This window comes from Haemaphysalis longicornis, unplaced genomic scaffold (genome assembly GCF_048455015.1).
Source record: "Haemaphysalis longicornis isolate Haplotype H1 unplaced genomic scaffold, Haemaphysalis longicornis Haplotype H1 scaffold_3, whole genome shotgun sequence".
NCBI lineage: Eukaryota > Metazoa > Arthropoda > Arachnida > Ixodida > Ixodidae > Haemaphysalis > Haemaphysalis longicornis.
Window position 1 is genome coordinate 45,211,153 of NW_027526335.1, and position 15,303 is coordinate 45,226,455.

Here is a 15,303-nt window from a genome sequence, read left to right on the forward strand (position 1 = left end):
TTTGTGTTGCTACCTCACAGTTGTGATCAAATGAAAGCAATTTGAAACAATTAAAAATAATTGTGAATTAGCAGAAGTGAAACTTCTTGCATCCACTTGCAGTATGCATAGGTGTGATGTCCTGGGAATCAAGTAATAGGATTAAGAATTTCAGTGCTATAGTGCAACAGATAAGATCATTATATGAAAGTTACTTTCATTAAAACAAAAATGTATGCCCTCATACATTATAGATGGCTAAATCTCCAAGCTTAGCAATGAGATCTTTACTTGCATTTCATTTATATTCATGTGAAGACAATGAAAATGCAAGTGTAGGTTGAAGACGTGAAAGAGAGAAATAATAGTATGAGTGAATCAGAAGTTTGACGGGGTGCCATACAACAGGAGCCCAGCAAATGTAAGAGTCATGCACGTCATTTTGTGACGTGCTTCATAGTGTCACAAGAGGATGAAACTGCTGAAAAACCCAATTCATCCTGAAGGTTTGTTGGCCTAAAATACCAACCTGTTTAAGTTGTAACTGAATCTTGTGAAATGACCGGCATACTTTTAGTATTGTGTGATTTTTTTTAACAGTTGAAAAGTCCAAACTCTTGTTATAACAGACTTTATCCATGATTCTGTAAAAGTCTGCAGTAACAGTATTTGGATTGTTCATACCTCTTTTATAGCGGACTGAAATCATGATCACTATCATGGTCTGTTGTAACGAGGTTGTACTGTATAAGTGGTACATTTGTGCATTGATTTCTATGGGGGGCCTACCAGCGGGTGGGAAAACCTGCGTTATATCCAGTCCCACACTATAAGCGGTGACGTTATATATGGTCTGCACTGCATACCAGTATTGTTTGATTCAAATGCGGTATGAAGAAATTTACAGCATAACTGCTGTACTAATTATAAACAGCAACTACTAATTTTTATTTGCTCAGCAATGAAAATTTTCAAACTTGCAGTTTAGTATGCGTGACGTGCCTTTTTAACCACTACAAACCTGATTTGCATTGGTGAAACTGAGAATGACTACTGCACTGCAATGTTTTCCCAGTAGGAGTGGTGAGCTGTGCCCAAGTTAGTACATAGAAAACAATTTCCCATCCTCTGAACAAGGCCATACAATATGCAAATTTGTCAAGCCAAAGAACATTGTAATGCATTTCTTTCCCTCCCAATAAAGCCATTCAATATGCAAACTTGTCAAGCTAAAGCATATTGTAAATGATTTCTTCCCTCCCAAGAAGGATATACAATACGCAAATGACTTCAGGGGCACAGCTGCACATATATCACCATTGGGGGGAAAAGCTTATATGACACTGGGGCAACAATTTAAAATGAACTGCTGCCTTCACTTGCAGCACATATGGGAAAGAAGACAGACAATGTGTTTTATACTGATAAATTAAGCAGCCTTAAATAAGCAACATCACACCTGTTGACAACAGTTTTCCAATACCTAAAAATATAATAATTGTGTGCTTCTCGATACCGTTATCTGCACAATGAAAAGCTCCAGGGACCATTACCCACACTCCAAGCAAGTCTTGCGCAATAAATGATGAGCCAATATTGGTTGAACAAAAATTCGTTCAATTATGATTACAAAGGCACAAAGTGTGGTGCAGTAAAGCTTTGCTCATTCTGAATTCCCCTGCCTGGAATTGTCTTGTACAACTTCACTTGAAAATACACTTTTTCTTTAGTTCCCTGAAGTTCGCTTGAAGTTCTGGTCATTCCCATTAAGTTAATGCTTGCTTACTATTACAATGTGATATTCCCACAATTAAGAGAGGCTTCATTTTCACTAGTACTTCGGAAGGTTGTCATGCTGCGGCACCTCAGATTGCTCTGAGTGCTCTTTTAACACGCACGGTTTGTCCAGGCATGTTAAAAGAGCACTGAGGTTTCTAGAAAATTCAATCGCACTCTAGGATCTTTCAATTTGTTGGTCCTTGACACAGTGGGTGCATCTGTGGCCAAGAGCCAGGGTGGTGAATGACAACGCTTACCGTTTCACGGTCTCCCACTTCCTTCTTCAAGACCCAGGTGTCAGCAGCCCATTGGTCAGCCACAACAGTGTCATCAGTGATGATGATGTTGTCAAAAAGAATGTTGTCAGACATGGACCAAAGCTCAAGGCCAACAGCTCCCTGCACAAAAGAAACAACAAGTGCATCAGACGCAATGTAATGCTGCAGCAATACTTGCCTAGAGCAGCAAGATCTAGCTACAGGACAGAACGGGCAGTTTCACACTACATCTTGAATAGCCTGCAACGAACAATGCACAGAGCTGAAACTTAGTTCAACAAAGTCGATTGTAGTTGCGTAATTTTCCATCTGATACAGAACTAGGGTAGCCCTGTGACCTGTTGCCAGGAGGTCGATATTTAAAGAAACAACAAGTTGTAAGACAGTGCTACGAGACTAACTCAACTGTACATCGAACGTATAGCTTTCTATAATAGCCTCCACCTAGCACCCCTCTCAAATTCCCCCGTTAAAGCTAGCGGAATGCAAGATTTGGGCCAAACTTTGTTATTGCTTAATGCCAATAAATGAGCAACTGTAGGCGATGACCCACTTAAAGATTGCGAGTATCGCTGTGACTTAGGCACCACGAACAGCATTATCCACCTCGAGAGCTGCAGCCTGTAGGGGCGCCAACTGAAATCCCCCTAGCGGTCCGTTTCGAAGGCAGCCATGGGAAGCTATGTCCCGCTCCCCAGTGTCGCTGCTTTTGCTGCATTTTTCATGACAGATTTACCATTTGTATGCGTGGGAAATACATATTTATGTGGAGCAGTCACTCTGTTTGCAAATGTGGTATATTTACAAAAGTGTGAATGTTTCTGCTGCGATCTTAGTGGGGTACAATCGGTCTGTATAAGCACCAGGCGTGCGTCACAGGCCAGCGTCGCAAAACCAGCATATCCATTGAGCCGATTGTTATTCCACTGCTCTGAAACTTGCCAACAGTGTCTCCGGTTTCCGTAAGCAGCATTTTCTCAGATAGTCATGCTACAGCGCTACAGTACACTGTAAATCAGGTTTTTGTGCTTACGTAACCTAGCAGAGCACTCATACCTGACAGCACGCCAGCTATGCTTGCCAATATCACCTCAGATATTGATCACTACCCTGGAGAAGCCAATGTGGCATAAATTTCATGAACATTCAACGAAAGAAAAGAAGTACGATGGATAATGCAAAATATTACAAAATTGTAAACTCAGGAATCGGCACACGACAAAAAATTTACCGTATATTGCCGCGTATTAGTCGACTCCGAAAATAAGTCGACCCCCCTAGTTTTCATTTCCGCCAACGCAAAAAAAAAAAAAAATGACAAACAATTTCTGAAGGACCAAAAATACTGACTTTTATTCCCGCTGTGGATGCTGCGGGCGTAGCCCCGGCCGCCACTGCCGTCGCCGAGCGAACGAAACAACGCAAAAATATCAACAAGCGATTGTTGACAACCAAACAGCGACCAGTTCCAGAGCGGCTCGAAGCCTAAGCCTACTCGTCGCTGTCGTCGTCGCTCTCGTCGTCGTCGGAGGTGGCCGGCTCAAGCGGGGCCGAAATCGAACACTTCACAAAGGCGTCCCGCACCATGTCGTCGGGTAGGCCGTACCAGGCGTCGTTCACCCACTGGGCTACCGTGCTCAGGGTCGGGCGCTTCACACGGCCGGTGGGTGTTGTGGGTTTGTCCGCCTGTTTCATCCAGTCGTTGTACAGAGCACCGACGCGGTCCTTGAAGGGCTTGTTGAGGGATACGTCGATCGGCTGAAGCATCGACGTCATCCCCCCCGGTATTACGACAAGGTCGCACTCGGCGTTGGCCACAGCCTTCTTGACCCGGTCCGTCATGTGGCCGCGGAATGAGTCTAGCACAAGCATGCTCCGGGGCTTCAGCAGAGCTCCGGGACGCCTGCACCACACCATCCGAAACCATTCTAGCACGGTTTCTTCGTTGAAGAAACCCTTCTCGTTCACCCGCACAATGACCTTGGGCGGGAACGTCTCCTTCGGCAGGGTTTTACGTTTAAAAACAATGAAGGGTGGCAACTTGTGGCCGTCAGCCGTGCAGCACAACATGACGGTGAAGCGGTTGTGCTCATTCCCTGTTGTGAGGAGGCGGACCTGACGCTCTCCCTTTTCGGCGACGGTTCTCCTGCTCGGCATATCGAACCAGACTGGTGTTTGGTCGGCGTTGCCGATCTGGCCGAGCAGGAACCCCCGCCGCCTCCTCGGGTCCTCGACGTACCGCCGAAACTCGCGCCGCTTTTCATCGTACGACTCCGGCAGCTTTTGCGCAACCGTTGTTCGACGCCGGAGACTCAGCCCGTTACGCTTCATGAAGTTTGTTATCCATTTTTTGGATACTTTAAACTCCTCGCGGTGGATGTTTAGCTCAGTTGCGACGTCCCGCGACTTCATTTCAATGTCCTCGTAGGACACGCTGAGGCTTTCTTTCCTCTGCAGCTGTACCCACTCGAGTACCTTCTCTTCAACGACGGGGTAACGTCCCTGCTTCGGCCCGCGAAACGACCGACGCGTACCAGCGCACGCGAAGATGCGGTCTTTTTGCTGCCGCCATCCCCGAACACACTTTTCGGAGACGCCGAACTCTCGTTCTGCCGCGACGTTGTTGTTGTCTTCGGCAAACAAAATCACTTTGCGCTTGAATGCCGCGCTGTACTGGCGCCGAGCTTGCGGAGGCATTGCTGCGGCTGGTCAGGAAAGGTAATGCCTCAGCCGTACCACAGAACAGGGAGGATTTTTGGCCTTGCCGCCTGCAACACAACACAAAGAGCGCTTCCCAAAATGGCGAGCGACTCATGTGACTGGCTAGTCTTGGCTAGATAAGGCTTCGTAGTGGCTCTAGTCGGCTCCAGAAACAACTTTTGAGCGGCGGCAAATTTGAATTTTTAGCGGATGGCAGCCCATGTATAGGTCGACTCCGCGTATAAGTCGACCCCCCTAATTTTCGAAGGTCATTTTTTAAAAAAAAGGTCGACTTATACGCGGCAATATACGGTAATGCTGGGTCATCTTGTCGCGAGGCGAGCACTTTCAAACGTTGCTACATCCTCCACGAGCAGTGGGGAGACGGGTTTATGGAGTAATCCACGTCCATGACTAAACACTTCTTCAGAACATCATATGACACAGGTAGCCTGCAGAATCCTCCACAAACTGAAATCAGAGGGCCTTATCAAATACCACTCTTCCAACGTCACCTTTTATCACTCATGAATTGCCTACCCTGTATACTTCAAAAAATACGTCCACCGTGAAATGAGCTGTTTGTTGAAGTCGAAAAACAAAAAGTTAACGCGCAGCTTGTGTCTGTGATTACTAAAATGTTCATTCCTTAATTTCACTCCGCATTTGTACACAACAATAGCTAAGCGTCCCCCCCCAACCGTCCACAGAATTGCATTTCGCACCTAGTTGGTCTGGTGAACTCTACCAGACGAATGTCTAGCATTCCCATATGAGCTATTGTGTTTCTTTTGGACTTGCAGATTATTGATTTTTCCGTTGTTTCGTTAACTTTCTTTGGATCTTGCTATAAGGCATGAATGGGCACATACTGAACGACGGGCAGCCTTGGAGTATACCTCACATCTTAGTGTGGCTTTTATTCCATGAAAGGTACAAGTTATTGTCAGGTATTGGGAAATTACATCTACGAATCATTTTTCTATGACGTATATATTCGAAATAAATCCGCATTCACTTTATGCGCTGCAAAACGAGACCAACCTCTCACTGTGCCAGAATCAGGTCTAAACAGAGCGACATAGAATTCACTTGCGCTGACATATTCGGAGGTGACACAAGGCGATATGCTGCCGCCGTCGCCTGCAAGGGTGGCCAAGAAGCGCACAGAAACATGTGCCCGGATAGCTCTTGTTGGCGTTTGAGCACTCTACCAAGATCCAACTGTTTTTGAAGTGCTCTAAATGTACTATTTGCTTACAGACATCACTGTAACAAGTTGCTGATGGTGCAGAAAGGGAAAAAGAGGCAAATGAGCACTGAAACACTGCATGAGCTTTTATCAGCCACACAGCGATAGCAAAGCTCAAGGGGTATAGCAAGAGATGTTTCGGGTCAAGGGCTCTGGCAAACTCACAATAGCAGTCATCCGGAATGGGTTGAGGTCCTCGAAGAAGTTGGGGTTGGGGATGCGGCGAGGCTTCCACTTGCCCTTGTAGTTGGGGTTGTCGATCAGCGGTGCCCTCCACTTGCCCTTGTAACGAGGGTTGTCAATCATGGGGGCCTTCCACTCCCCGCACCCCACAGCATCACACTTGGGGTTGTTCACCAACGGAGGCTCCCAGTCGCCGTCCATGTCATCGTCCCAGTCCTGGAAACAAGACAACAGGCTCACTAAGCATCTTTGAGAAAAGCACAGCCGTGGCTAAGACAGCACTGCATGCATGCAGCAGGGACATGCAATAACATCAGATTGGTACCTGTAGAATGCAAAAAACAATGGCGGTACTAGCACAATCCCATGGTGTTTCTGTACACAGCAAGCAGACAAGGAGTAAATGCTAGGTGCTATACTGAAGTTCGATCTGAAAGTGAACCTTGGCACATGTGCTCCTAATCAGAGCAATTGAGTAGGCTGAGCACAGTTATAGAAATGAGCTTGATAGCATTGTTACACTGTACCGTAGAAGCAACAAAAAATAATGCCACCCATGCAAGGACCCATGCGAATTGACACAGCAAGGAAGATTTCTGGGTCCCTTGCTCCATGAATTTGGCATGGTAGACCAGACTGACACCTAGCCCCCTCTCGTACTCACTTGTGTGCGTCTATTGTAGAGGACTCACTCTGTCTCTAGAGCACCACTACACCGCAGCTCAGTGGCAAGTCTTACAACAGCACACGTGGATGGAACATGAAACTCGTCTCCATCACCTTTGGCCGCTCGGCCGTGGCGTCGGGCACAAGCTTGGGCTCGTCGTCGAGCCATCCGACAGGCTTCTTGGCGTCCGGGTCGGCGATCTGGCGGGGGGCGTCCTCGTCCCAATCCTCAGGCTTGACAGCGTTGGGGTCGGGCACCTTCTCGCGCTCATCCCAGTCCTCGGGCCGCTTGTCGTCAGGGTCCTCTACCTCTTTGGGTGGGTTCACAGCCGGCTCAAAGTCCTCGAGAAGGCTGCCCTTGGCCTCGCTCCGCTGGTCTACCAGGATCTCAAACTTGTTGTCCGGCGTCAGCACTGCATGAGGCAACACATTCCCGTCAGGGACTTATTTGGCAGGTTTAAACTGGGGCTTTTTATTCTAGCCCAAACCAAGAAGACTGCTCGTTCCTCAAAGCATCAACGAGACCTTTAAGCTCAGCCAATGGTCAAGCCAGCACCTTGTGCGGTTGCGCAGTGGAACCATATAGTCGCTCTTTTGTTCTAAGGGGAAGGGTGGGAACCGCCAGAAAACGATGCAGGAAGGCACTGGCTGCAAAGTGGCAACTGTTTATTTGAGGCTCCTATTTTAGGGGTGTGCGTTTTATTAAAATTCTTGGAAGAACAGGGCCCCTCACGGCTTAAAACAAAACAATCTGTATAGTCATGCTCCTGATAAAACCATGCATGTTACATACTTGAATGCCCGCCTTGAATCTCGATTTTGCTTGAACCGAAATTCAAGAAATAGCCCAGCAAAATTAGTTTGCATTAAACAAAATACGGATTTTGGCTGGCACAGCGTAGTGGCCATATTTTATAGCCCTTGTGTATTGTAAAGACTACATGCACCCTAAGTTCACCTAAAAGTCGCGAGAATAAAATATTTGTGTATACTATTAAGAGACCAACAGCACTGAACTGGCCCACTTGCCTAATGTAAACAGATGGGGCTTCTTGTCCTTGAAGACATCATCAAACTTGGAAACGCTGGAAGACTTCTTCCAGTGCTTCTCCTCGTAGCTTCCATTGCGGGGATTGCGGTGGCGGAAGATGAAATGCAACTGAAAGTGGAGCACCCAGAGCTATGTAGGCACGGCAACAGCGAGCAACAAAACTGCTCCTGTGCAAGGCTTTCCCTACCTTGTGGTCCGAGCCACACTTGTCTGGTCCGAACATGATGGTGTACGGAGACTTGTCATGGAACTGCTTGAGATCACTGTTTTCTTCCAAATCAGAAAGAAGCTTCAAGTACGCTCCCCCACATTCCTGTCCATCCTGGAAGTGCACCTCGTATCTGAGGAGATTTCAGTGCAACAAGAGAATTAGCAGGTGTGCAGACATGTTGATGCATTTGCTGTGCACTCTTGTAAACTATGTTATCAAGTAAAGGCTATCCAATGACTCCTTTTAAGTGTAGCTCTATTACTTAAAGCTGCAATTGAGACGCATAAAATTATGGCAGGTACCATCGCCCGAGAAGCAACCTTCCGGTAAGAACAGGCAAATAACTAGACCGAAGGACACGACCAAAACGAGGTGTAAAAAAAAATGGATTCGGATAGCACAGCTTGGGAGCACTTGGAAGTCAATGGTAAAGTGGGAAAGGCCTTCATTCCTCAAAGGACATAATATAAAGCCATGATAAAGGGAAGTACTCACTGGAGGACAAATGGCTTGTGATCAAAGGTGAATGGCTTGGTTAACTTGGCTGCAATGGCGTGGTGCCGTGCTTTGGACTGCAAGAAAATGATCAAAAATGCATTTCCCTCCCACCGAAACAAATAACATTTCAATCTTCATTGATGCGACAATCTTAAATCCAATCTACAGATTGGTACTAATTTCACGTGAACATCCTTCCCTACCTTGAGGACAAGGCCCAAGTCACCCTTGAGGTGGCTTTTTGACGGCGCTTCCACTTCCCATTTGCCTGGAATGAAAGCAGGCAGTTGCAATTATAAAAGACGAGGCAAGTCACAATCGGACAGCACTAGTAAAAATGAAGCACTTGGCAATAATGGTACAAATTATCTGAACAGCAAATTTGCACCCTCCCGGTGGTGTGCGATGCTAAACGAAAGGTTTTAAAAAACCCTTACGCTCGTGCAGCTGGTAGCCAATCACCAAGGGTCATCATTTACGGAATCTGTGCTACCTGTGTTTTTGAAGTGAAATGAATTCACTGGGTAGTTATTGCTTAAAGAGCATTGCAGCATGAAAACACATTTAGATTGCTTGGTTCCTACTAAAAAGACATCTCATCAATTGGTACACTGACATGGAACAGTGGATAAAACAAACAGACTTTGCCAGTCACTTAAAGGGGCAATGCAGACAAAAGACAAGTTCGGTTCATTCGAAAGATTGCCCCATTAGAATCATACTGGCACCACTTTCAACGCACACGTCGCTCAAATGTATTTAACTAGGACAGAAGGGAATGGCCATGCGACCTACTAGCTCATTTCCCGCAACAGAACCTATGATGTCATTATGTGCTAATCTGTGCGATTGGCTGAGGCTAGTAAAAGCAAACGCAAATTAGGGATGGCTTATAGGCTTGCCGAATGAACTATTTGCACTTAAACTTAATGCATATTCATTTTACAGCAGCAAGAATGGTGCAGTAAACAATGAAAGTCACAAAAATACACGTAAGCATAGAAGCACCGATGCGCACTGCTGTTGGTACTGGGCTCACTATGCTTGTTTTAGCTGCACAGCAGTCCGCCGCTTTAAAATTGTCTTACACGCAACTGGCCGATTGGTGTAGACACGTCTTACATGACCCTGTTTGTTGAGGATACCCCGTGTTTTATGCAACGATTACTTTCCACAGTAACAAAAAAACAAGGTAGGTGCAAATACGGTCAAAAACAAAGCAACAGCGGACAATGGTCAGTGGCTAAGTATGGTAGCGCCATCTGGGAGGACTGACGGCAAGCAAGGCTGCAGAGCCGAATGATGCAGTGGAAGTTCGTTTGAATACGCGCACTTATGACTTCATGGCTGACGTCACGAAAACACACGATTTGGCGGGCGAATTAAAATTTCTCAGTGATTACGGCATCATTTGTTCCCGGACAAGCACTGGGGGCACCATAAAACATGAAATTTTTCAAATAAAACAAACTTGTATTTTGTCTGCATGGCCCTTTTAATTTAAGGAGACACTGAAGTCAAAATACAAGTTACTCTATATTGATAGATTAGCTAACCGAGAACATGAATGTACCACTCTTACACTTAGCATCTTAAAATAAGGTAGAAAATAGCGAAAACGTGAAGACAGGTGCTGCCGCCACTGGCTATACCTCGCAACTTCCACCAGAAGCGGTTAACACGTTGGCGTGCCTGTCTTTCCTGGCTGCCGCTGGATGGTGCTACTCGTCCATACTTGGGGTAGCGGTACCACTTTTCGAGGAAGTGTGCGAGCTACGCAAGAGCGGTTGGTTCAATGCCAACATTCGTCGGGCCTCAAAAAGACAATAGGTTTAATTCAACAAAGCGTCAATACTGATCACGGGCCCCATGAAGGAACATTTTGATTAGTGGACCAAGGCTGCAAAGGACGTCGGGGTTCGGGAAAGCACGATCGATTTGACCGAAAGTGACCAAACCGCTCAGTGCGTGGTAGCATTGTATTCAGTTGCTTCTCTACTGCTATACATCACCGCTGCCTCGCTTGCTTCTGGTTTACCATAACACAAACAGCGACTGTTGCCACTGTTTGCATCACGTTTGATCAGCATTTGATTAGCGATTTGTCAGCAACTTAAGGCATCTTTCAACCCTGAATCAACACTAAAATGGCTATGGGAAGGTCAGGCTTTTTTTGAAACGAACTTCCTGGTTGCTTTCAGTGTCCCTTTAAGGTTTCAGTTAATTACATTCCACTGCATTGAACACACAATCAAATATTAAACACAATCAAGAGCACCTATACCACTTCTAACAAAAAGAACAGTACAAAAAAAAGCCTAATTTGGTCTCATTTATCGCAAACTCCGGCTTTTAACGAACAGATGCAATGTGACCGGCAAGTCTGTTTGCTAAAAACCGTTAACTGAGCTTGTTTTACCAGAACAAATTAGTGAGCAAGCACTGCTCACTTCTGTGCACATTTCATCTAACCAGAGGTACAGCTCATACACACCATTGTATTTTGCTACGCTTGCTTCAGCTCCGTCCTTAGTTGCTTCAGAAAGAACCCATCTGAAAAGTTGCCAAGAGCAAAAGTGCTTAGTTGCTTCAACACTACAGCAAAGTGCACTACTGCATGAAAGCTTTCCCCTTAAAAATTGAAATTCATTTGAACAGATCAAGAGAGTCTGCATGCTAATGCTAAGCAAATTCGTCCTTCAGGGCGAGCATAAGCCTGCTACATTACGAACTGCGCTGACCATTCGCATGAGGTGGTTTGAAGCTTTAAGCAGGCCACCAATCGGGGTAGAACAGGAGACATTCAAATCGAAACAATCATTTCTCCTTCAAATTGCCATAAAGTTCGTTTCAGCCACTAAAAATCCGCAAAAAATAAAACAAGCTAGTTCACTCACCGCTCCTTAAATGCGTCGATGTCATCAAAATGCTCTGCTATGTGAGAAAATCCTACAGGTTTGGGAATGTTGTACACGACGTCTTGGGTCGCTTGGGGCTTGGGATCGGACTGCGTAAAAGAAAACAGTTGGTTAGACAAGAAAAAGGAAGGTTTTGCTCTTGCGGTCAAACAAGATTACACACTGCGGGCTTCTCCGTGTAAGAGACAAGAACAGCCAGGAAAAAAAAAAAAAAAAAAAACGAACCAACGGCCAACACCTACCTTTTTTTCTTCGCCCAGCGATCCCGGCAGAGCGAAGACCACCAAGAGAGCGCAACCTAGATACATCACCTGTAAAATCACAAGCATAGATGGAGCGTTGCTACAATCAGTGGCAGGCGCACAGGTATGAAAGAAAAAAAAGGTCATAGTTGAATGATTAACAGCTCAACCGTTGAAAAGCGCAACGCCCTCACCCTTGGTACTCGCCAACAGCTTGTGAAAGATTCACTGAGCTATAGAAACAGTACCACGGCTGCCTGCGTGTCTCATTAAGGCAAGTTTGATACCGTCGGCGATTAATCCCAGCCACTTACGGGCGACCTAGGGCACCGGAAAACGCGCTGTAAAGCCTCCGCAATCGCCGCAAATTGACGCTGCCTGCAGACGGGAAATGTGTGAAGGGAGAGGACGCGGCCAGCGAGCGCCGATGCGTCGGCCGTCGGGTTCGTTCACTGAGGGCGTTCGACCGTGTTCGGCCTCCGTGGATGGCTTACCTGCCGTCTGCGCGTGCTCCTCATCACACGTAAATGCATCTCACACTCGCATCACCGGCACGACCACGCCGATTCCAGAGTGTTCCCTGTTTCGTGGAGTAATCCTATTGGGCGCAGGCTGAATACGAAACGGAATGACGACGGCTCGGCAATGAGAAGCGGATTTTAAGCGCCGGAGCATCACGACAGGGGGCACTGCAATCTGCAGCGATTTTGGACGACGCGTTTAACTGCTTTACACTGAACAACTTGCAGTTCACTTTGATAAAATAATTCCGCGAGGTCTATAAAAAAACGCACACACTAACTGAAAAAGTTCACTTTCCTTGAAGGGTGGTCCCGTGGTATGATTTATGACTTGGGTACTCGTAGCTTGCCGTTTACCCAACTTTTTTGTTTCACTCATATAGTTTAGAACTCTGTGGTTTTACCCATGCCATCATTTACTTCAAAAATTTTACAAATTTAGCGTTTAGTAAGAGGCCTTATTGACTTTGCTCGCACGGGGCTTGTTTGATACGTAGGCCAAGGAGACACTTCCTACGCCAGCGATGTAAAAACCACAGCGGCAGCGCAGTTGGCGCAGTCCGCCGCTGTGCCACAGTGTCACGGCACAGTGTCACACTTGACTTGAAATGTCTCTCGTCAATCGTATATCAGCCCCACCGCGTTATTTTACTCTTTTTTAGCGAACGTAAGCTGCGATCGAAAATGCACGGTTAAATGGCGAGTGCACAATGCTTCTGTGGCCGCGCATGCGCCGTTGATGTCGAACGAGTACTGTGCCAGCCGTCATGCTAGGGTCCCTGTCATGCGGAAGACCCGTCAAAGGGTATGGAGCATGGCATGAAGAGATTTCTTTCCAGCCCAGCTAGACAGAACTTCGGCGGCCCCGTTCATTAGTGATGGAAAATTTTTGCTGAAAAAAAAAATCAATCAAAGCAAAGGGGGAGGGGGAAGGAAGGGGGTTTAAACCTCAAGGCTGTAATTGCGTGTCACGCCGACTGCACTATGAACTGTACCATATCTCGCAGTTGCATGACATTCGAGCCAAGATATCTTACCATCGATGGTATGATATCTTAGCTCGAATGTCAGTGGCATCAGCAAGATATGATCATCATCTTACGAGGCCGCTTTCAAAGATTTCCAACCACTATCCTACTAACCATATCATCCCGTTGGGTTGTGCACCTGTTATCGTACTTCACACCACGCGTGCGCGGCCCAACTCCTTGTGTATCTCTTAATTGAAGCTAGGTTGTCTTCTACTCGTGTATATACAGTATAACACCAGTTCTGAACAGCGTTATTCTTGTCTGATTAACGCACCGAAGTTTTCATTCTAGGTGCCTGGGGAGACCACAAGTTTTGTGCCCCATAAGTTGGCACCGAACGGTAGGGCATAAAGTTTGTTGTCACAATGCCGCAATGTAGGAGACGGGTTGTCTGCAAAGACTCAAAACCAGTACTCAGCCTCCTGTTCACCTTCAGGCTAGGAATGAATACCATATAGCCGGTATTCAATGGCGTGGAATGCATGCAGGCAACTATGCGAGTGCGCCGCCATATCTGTGGCCAAGCGTCGGTTGCTAGCATAGAGTTAATACTACTGGTTGCTAGGCGACGTTGTGCGCACGGCCCGCAGATGAAGCACCCCTATTTTCCTCCATGCAACCGTGCAAGTGCGCCGTCATTCGTTACGTCGAGCTCCGCGGGATGGCGGTACTTGTCCATGCTAAGCACGACAGTGAAACACATGACGGTGTTTCACGTTACAAACTTTACCAAACGCAAAGTATTGCCTCGAGTTCAATGTGAGTGCGATTAATAACATCTCTGTTGACGCCACCGTTTAGAATCGGATTGGAACGGAGCAGATGATGACGCACGCCGGTGTTTTTTTTCTTCGGCGTGCGGCCGCAGTGGCCCAAGCCGCGCCGTGTCGGTGGCGCATCGGCCATGTCTGTGGCCGTTTCCAGCGTTGCCAAGCGAAGAAATTGACCGCTAAAGTTTTCAACGAATACCGCCTATATCTTCACACTAATGATCGTCGCCGAACATCTTCAATCAACACATGATCTCAGGCATGTCATGATAGATTTGCATCAGGGACTTGTTAAGAAATGAGCGAAGGCCAGATCGTAAACACGGCCGCGGGAATATGACCAGTGTGACGAACTGGTCCTCTCGCTTCTGACTAACGACGTGCTGTGTGTGCGGAGGTCGGCAGAGCGTGGAGCGGGCCTGCCGGATAGCGATCTGTCCTTGGAGTCCCGAACTGAGGGCCCCACTCATCGAGGCCGCTCTTCCATCACCCAATGAGAGCAACAAATGTTTTCATCACCACCAACACCTGCCGCGAAACGTGGACACTGTTACGTCGTGGGCGATGACCGACGTTGCATGTAAAAAATTCGTTTCTTTAGAATTAACTGGACGAGCTCACCGTACCGCGCCTGCGGAAGGCCTCAGGAATGTATTTCCAACGTGTTATTACGCTCACCCGTGTACTCCCGGCGAAGGCGTTAGCTGTACAATAAACTGCCAGGAGCCTAGCATCACTACAAGGACCATGGACTGGCCTCACGTTGGCCTTCAAAATATTGCCGCCCATGCCTTGGAACCATTCCTCAAGTCCACGGGCGTCGTGTCAAGAAATTGACCGACAGTGTTTATTTTCTCCTCACCGCGAACCCGTGAATAGTACTGATGACGCCTTCTCATGAACATGAACTTGAACTCACGAAAATTTCTATCGTGAGCTTGGGACTTTTTACAACGCAGCTTTGATAGGCTACCTCCGTTGTTTCTTTTTTCGTGTGTGTGCATAGACCGAGAAAAGTTGATCACCGCCTTCTCACTTTGGTACACCCTTTTCCTTTAGTCACCTGTTGGCCTCCGGCCCATATTTTGATATTGTCACGGCAAGAAGAAGAGAGCTGTGGGCCCAACTTTGGAAAAAAAGGGAGAAGAAGAGTGAGCTCTTCCGATTTATTCGATCGCGGAAAGCAGTTTATGATGATGATGCCCTCAAGGATTTTGGACGCAC

At 46.8% G+C, this 15,303-nt stretch overlaps 1 protein-coding gene across 3 annotated transcripts in view; it reads right to left on the reverse strand.

The window, feature by feature from the left end:
• LOC144174370 (calmegin-like) overlaps window positions 1-12,409 on the reverse strand; it is an 18,254-nt gene extending 5,845 nt beyond the window's left edge. Inside the window, exons 1-11 of one of the 3 annotated variants that reach the window (XM_077703039.1) lie at window positions 12,252-12,409; window positions 11,758-11,826; window positions 11,495-11,604; window positions 11,092-11,150; window positions 8,801-8,865; window positions 8,595-8,671; window positions 8,076-8,229; window positions 7,867-7,996; window positions 6,952-7,250; window positions 6,154-6,387; window positions 2,016-2,156 (exon numbers count right to left, since the gene is read on the reverse strand). In XM_077703039.1, the coding sequence (XP_077559165.1) occupies window positions 2,016-2,156; window positions 6,154-6,387; window positions 6,952-7,250; window positions 7,867-7,996; window positions 8,076-8,229; window positions 8,595-8,671; window positions 8,801-8,865; window positions 11,092-11,150; window positions 11,495-11,604; window positions 11,758-11,826; window positions 12,252-12,290 (1,377 nt within the window). In that variant the 5' untranslated portion in view covers window positions 12,291-12,409. The other 2 variants (XM_077703040.1, XM_077703041.1) reach the window with 2 other exon arrangements.
• Window positions 12,410-15,303: the final 2,894 nt, after the last annotated feature.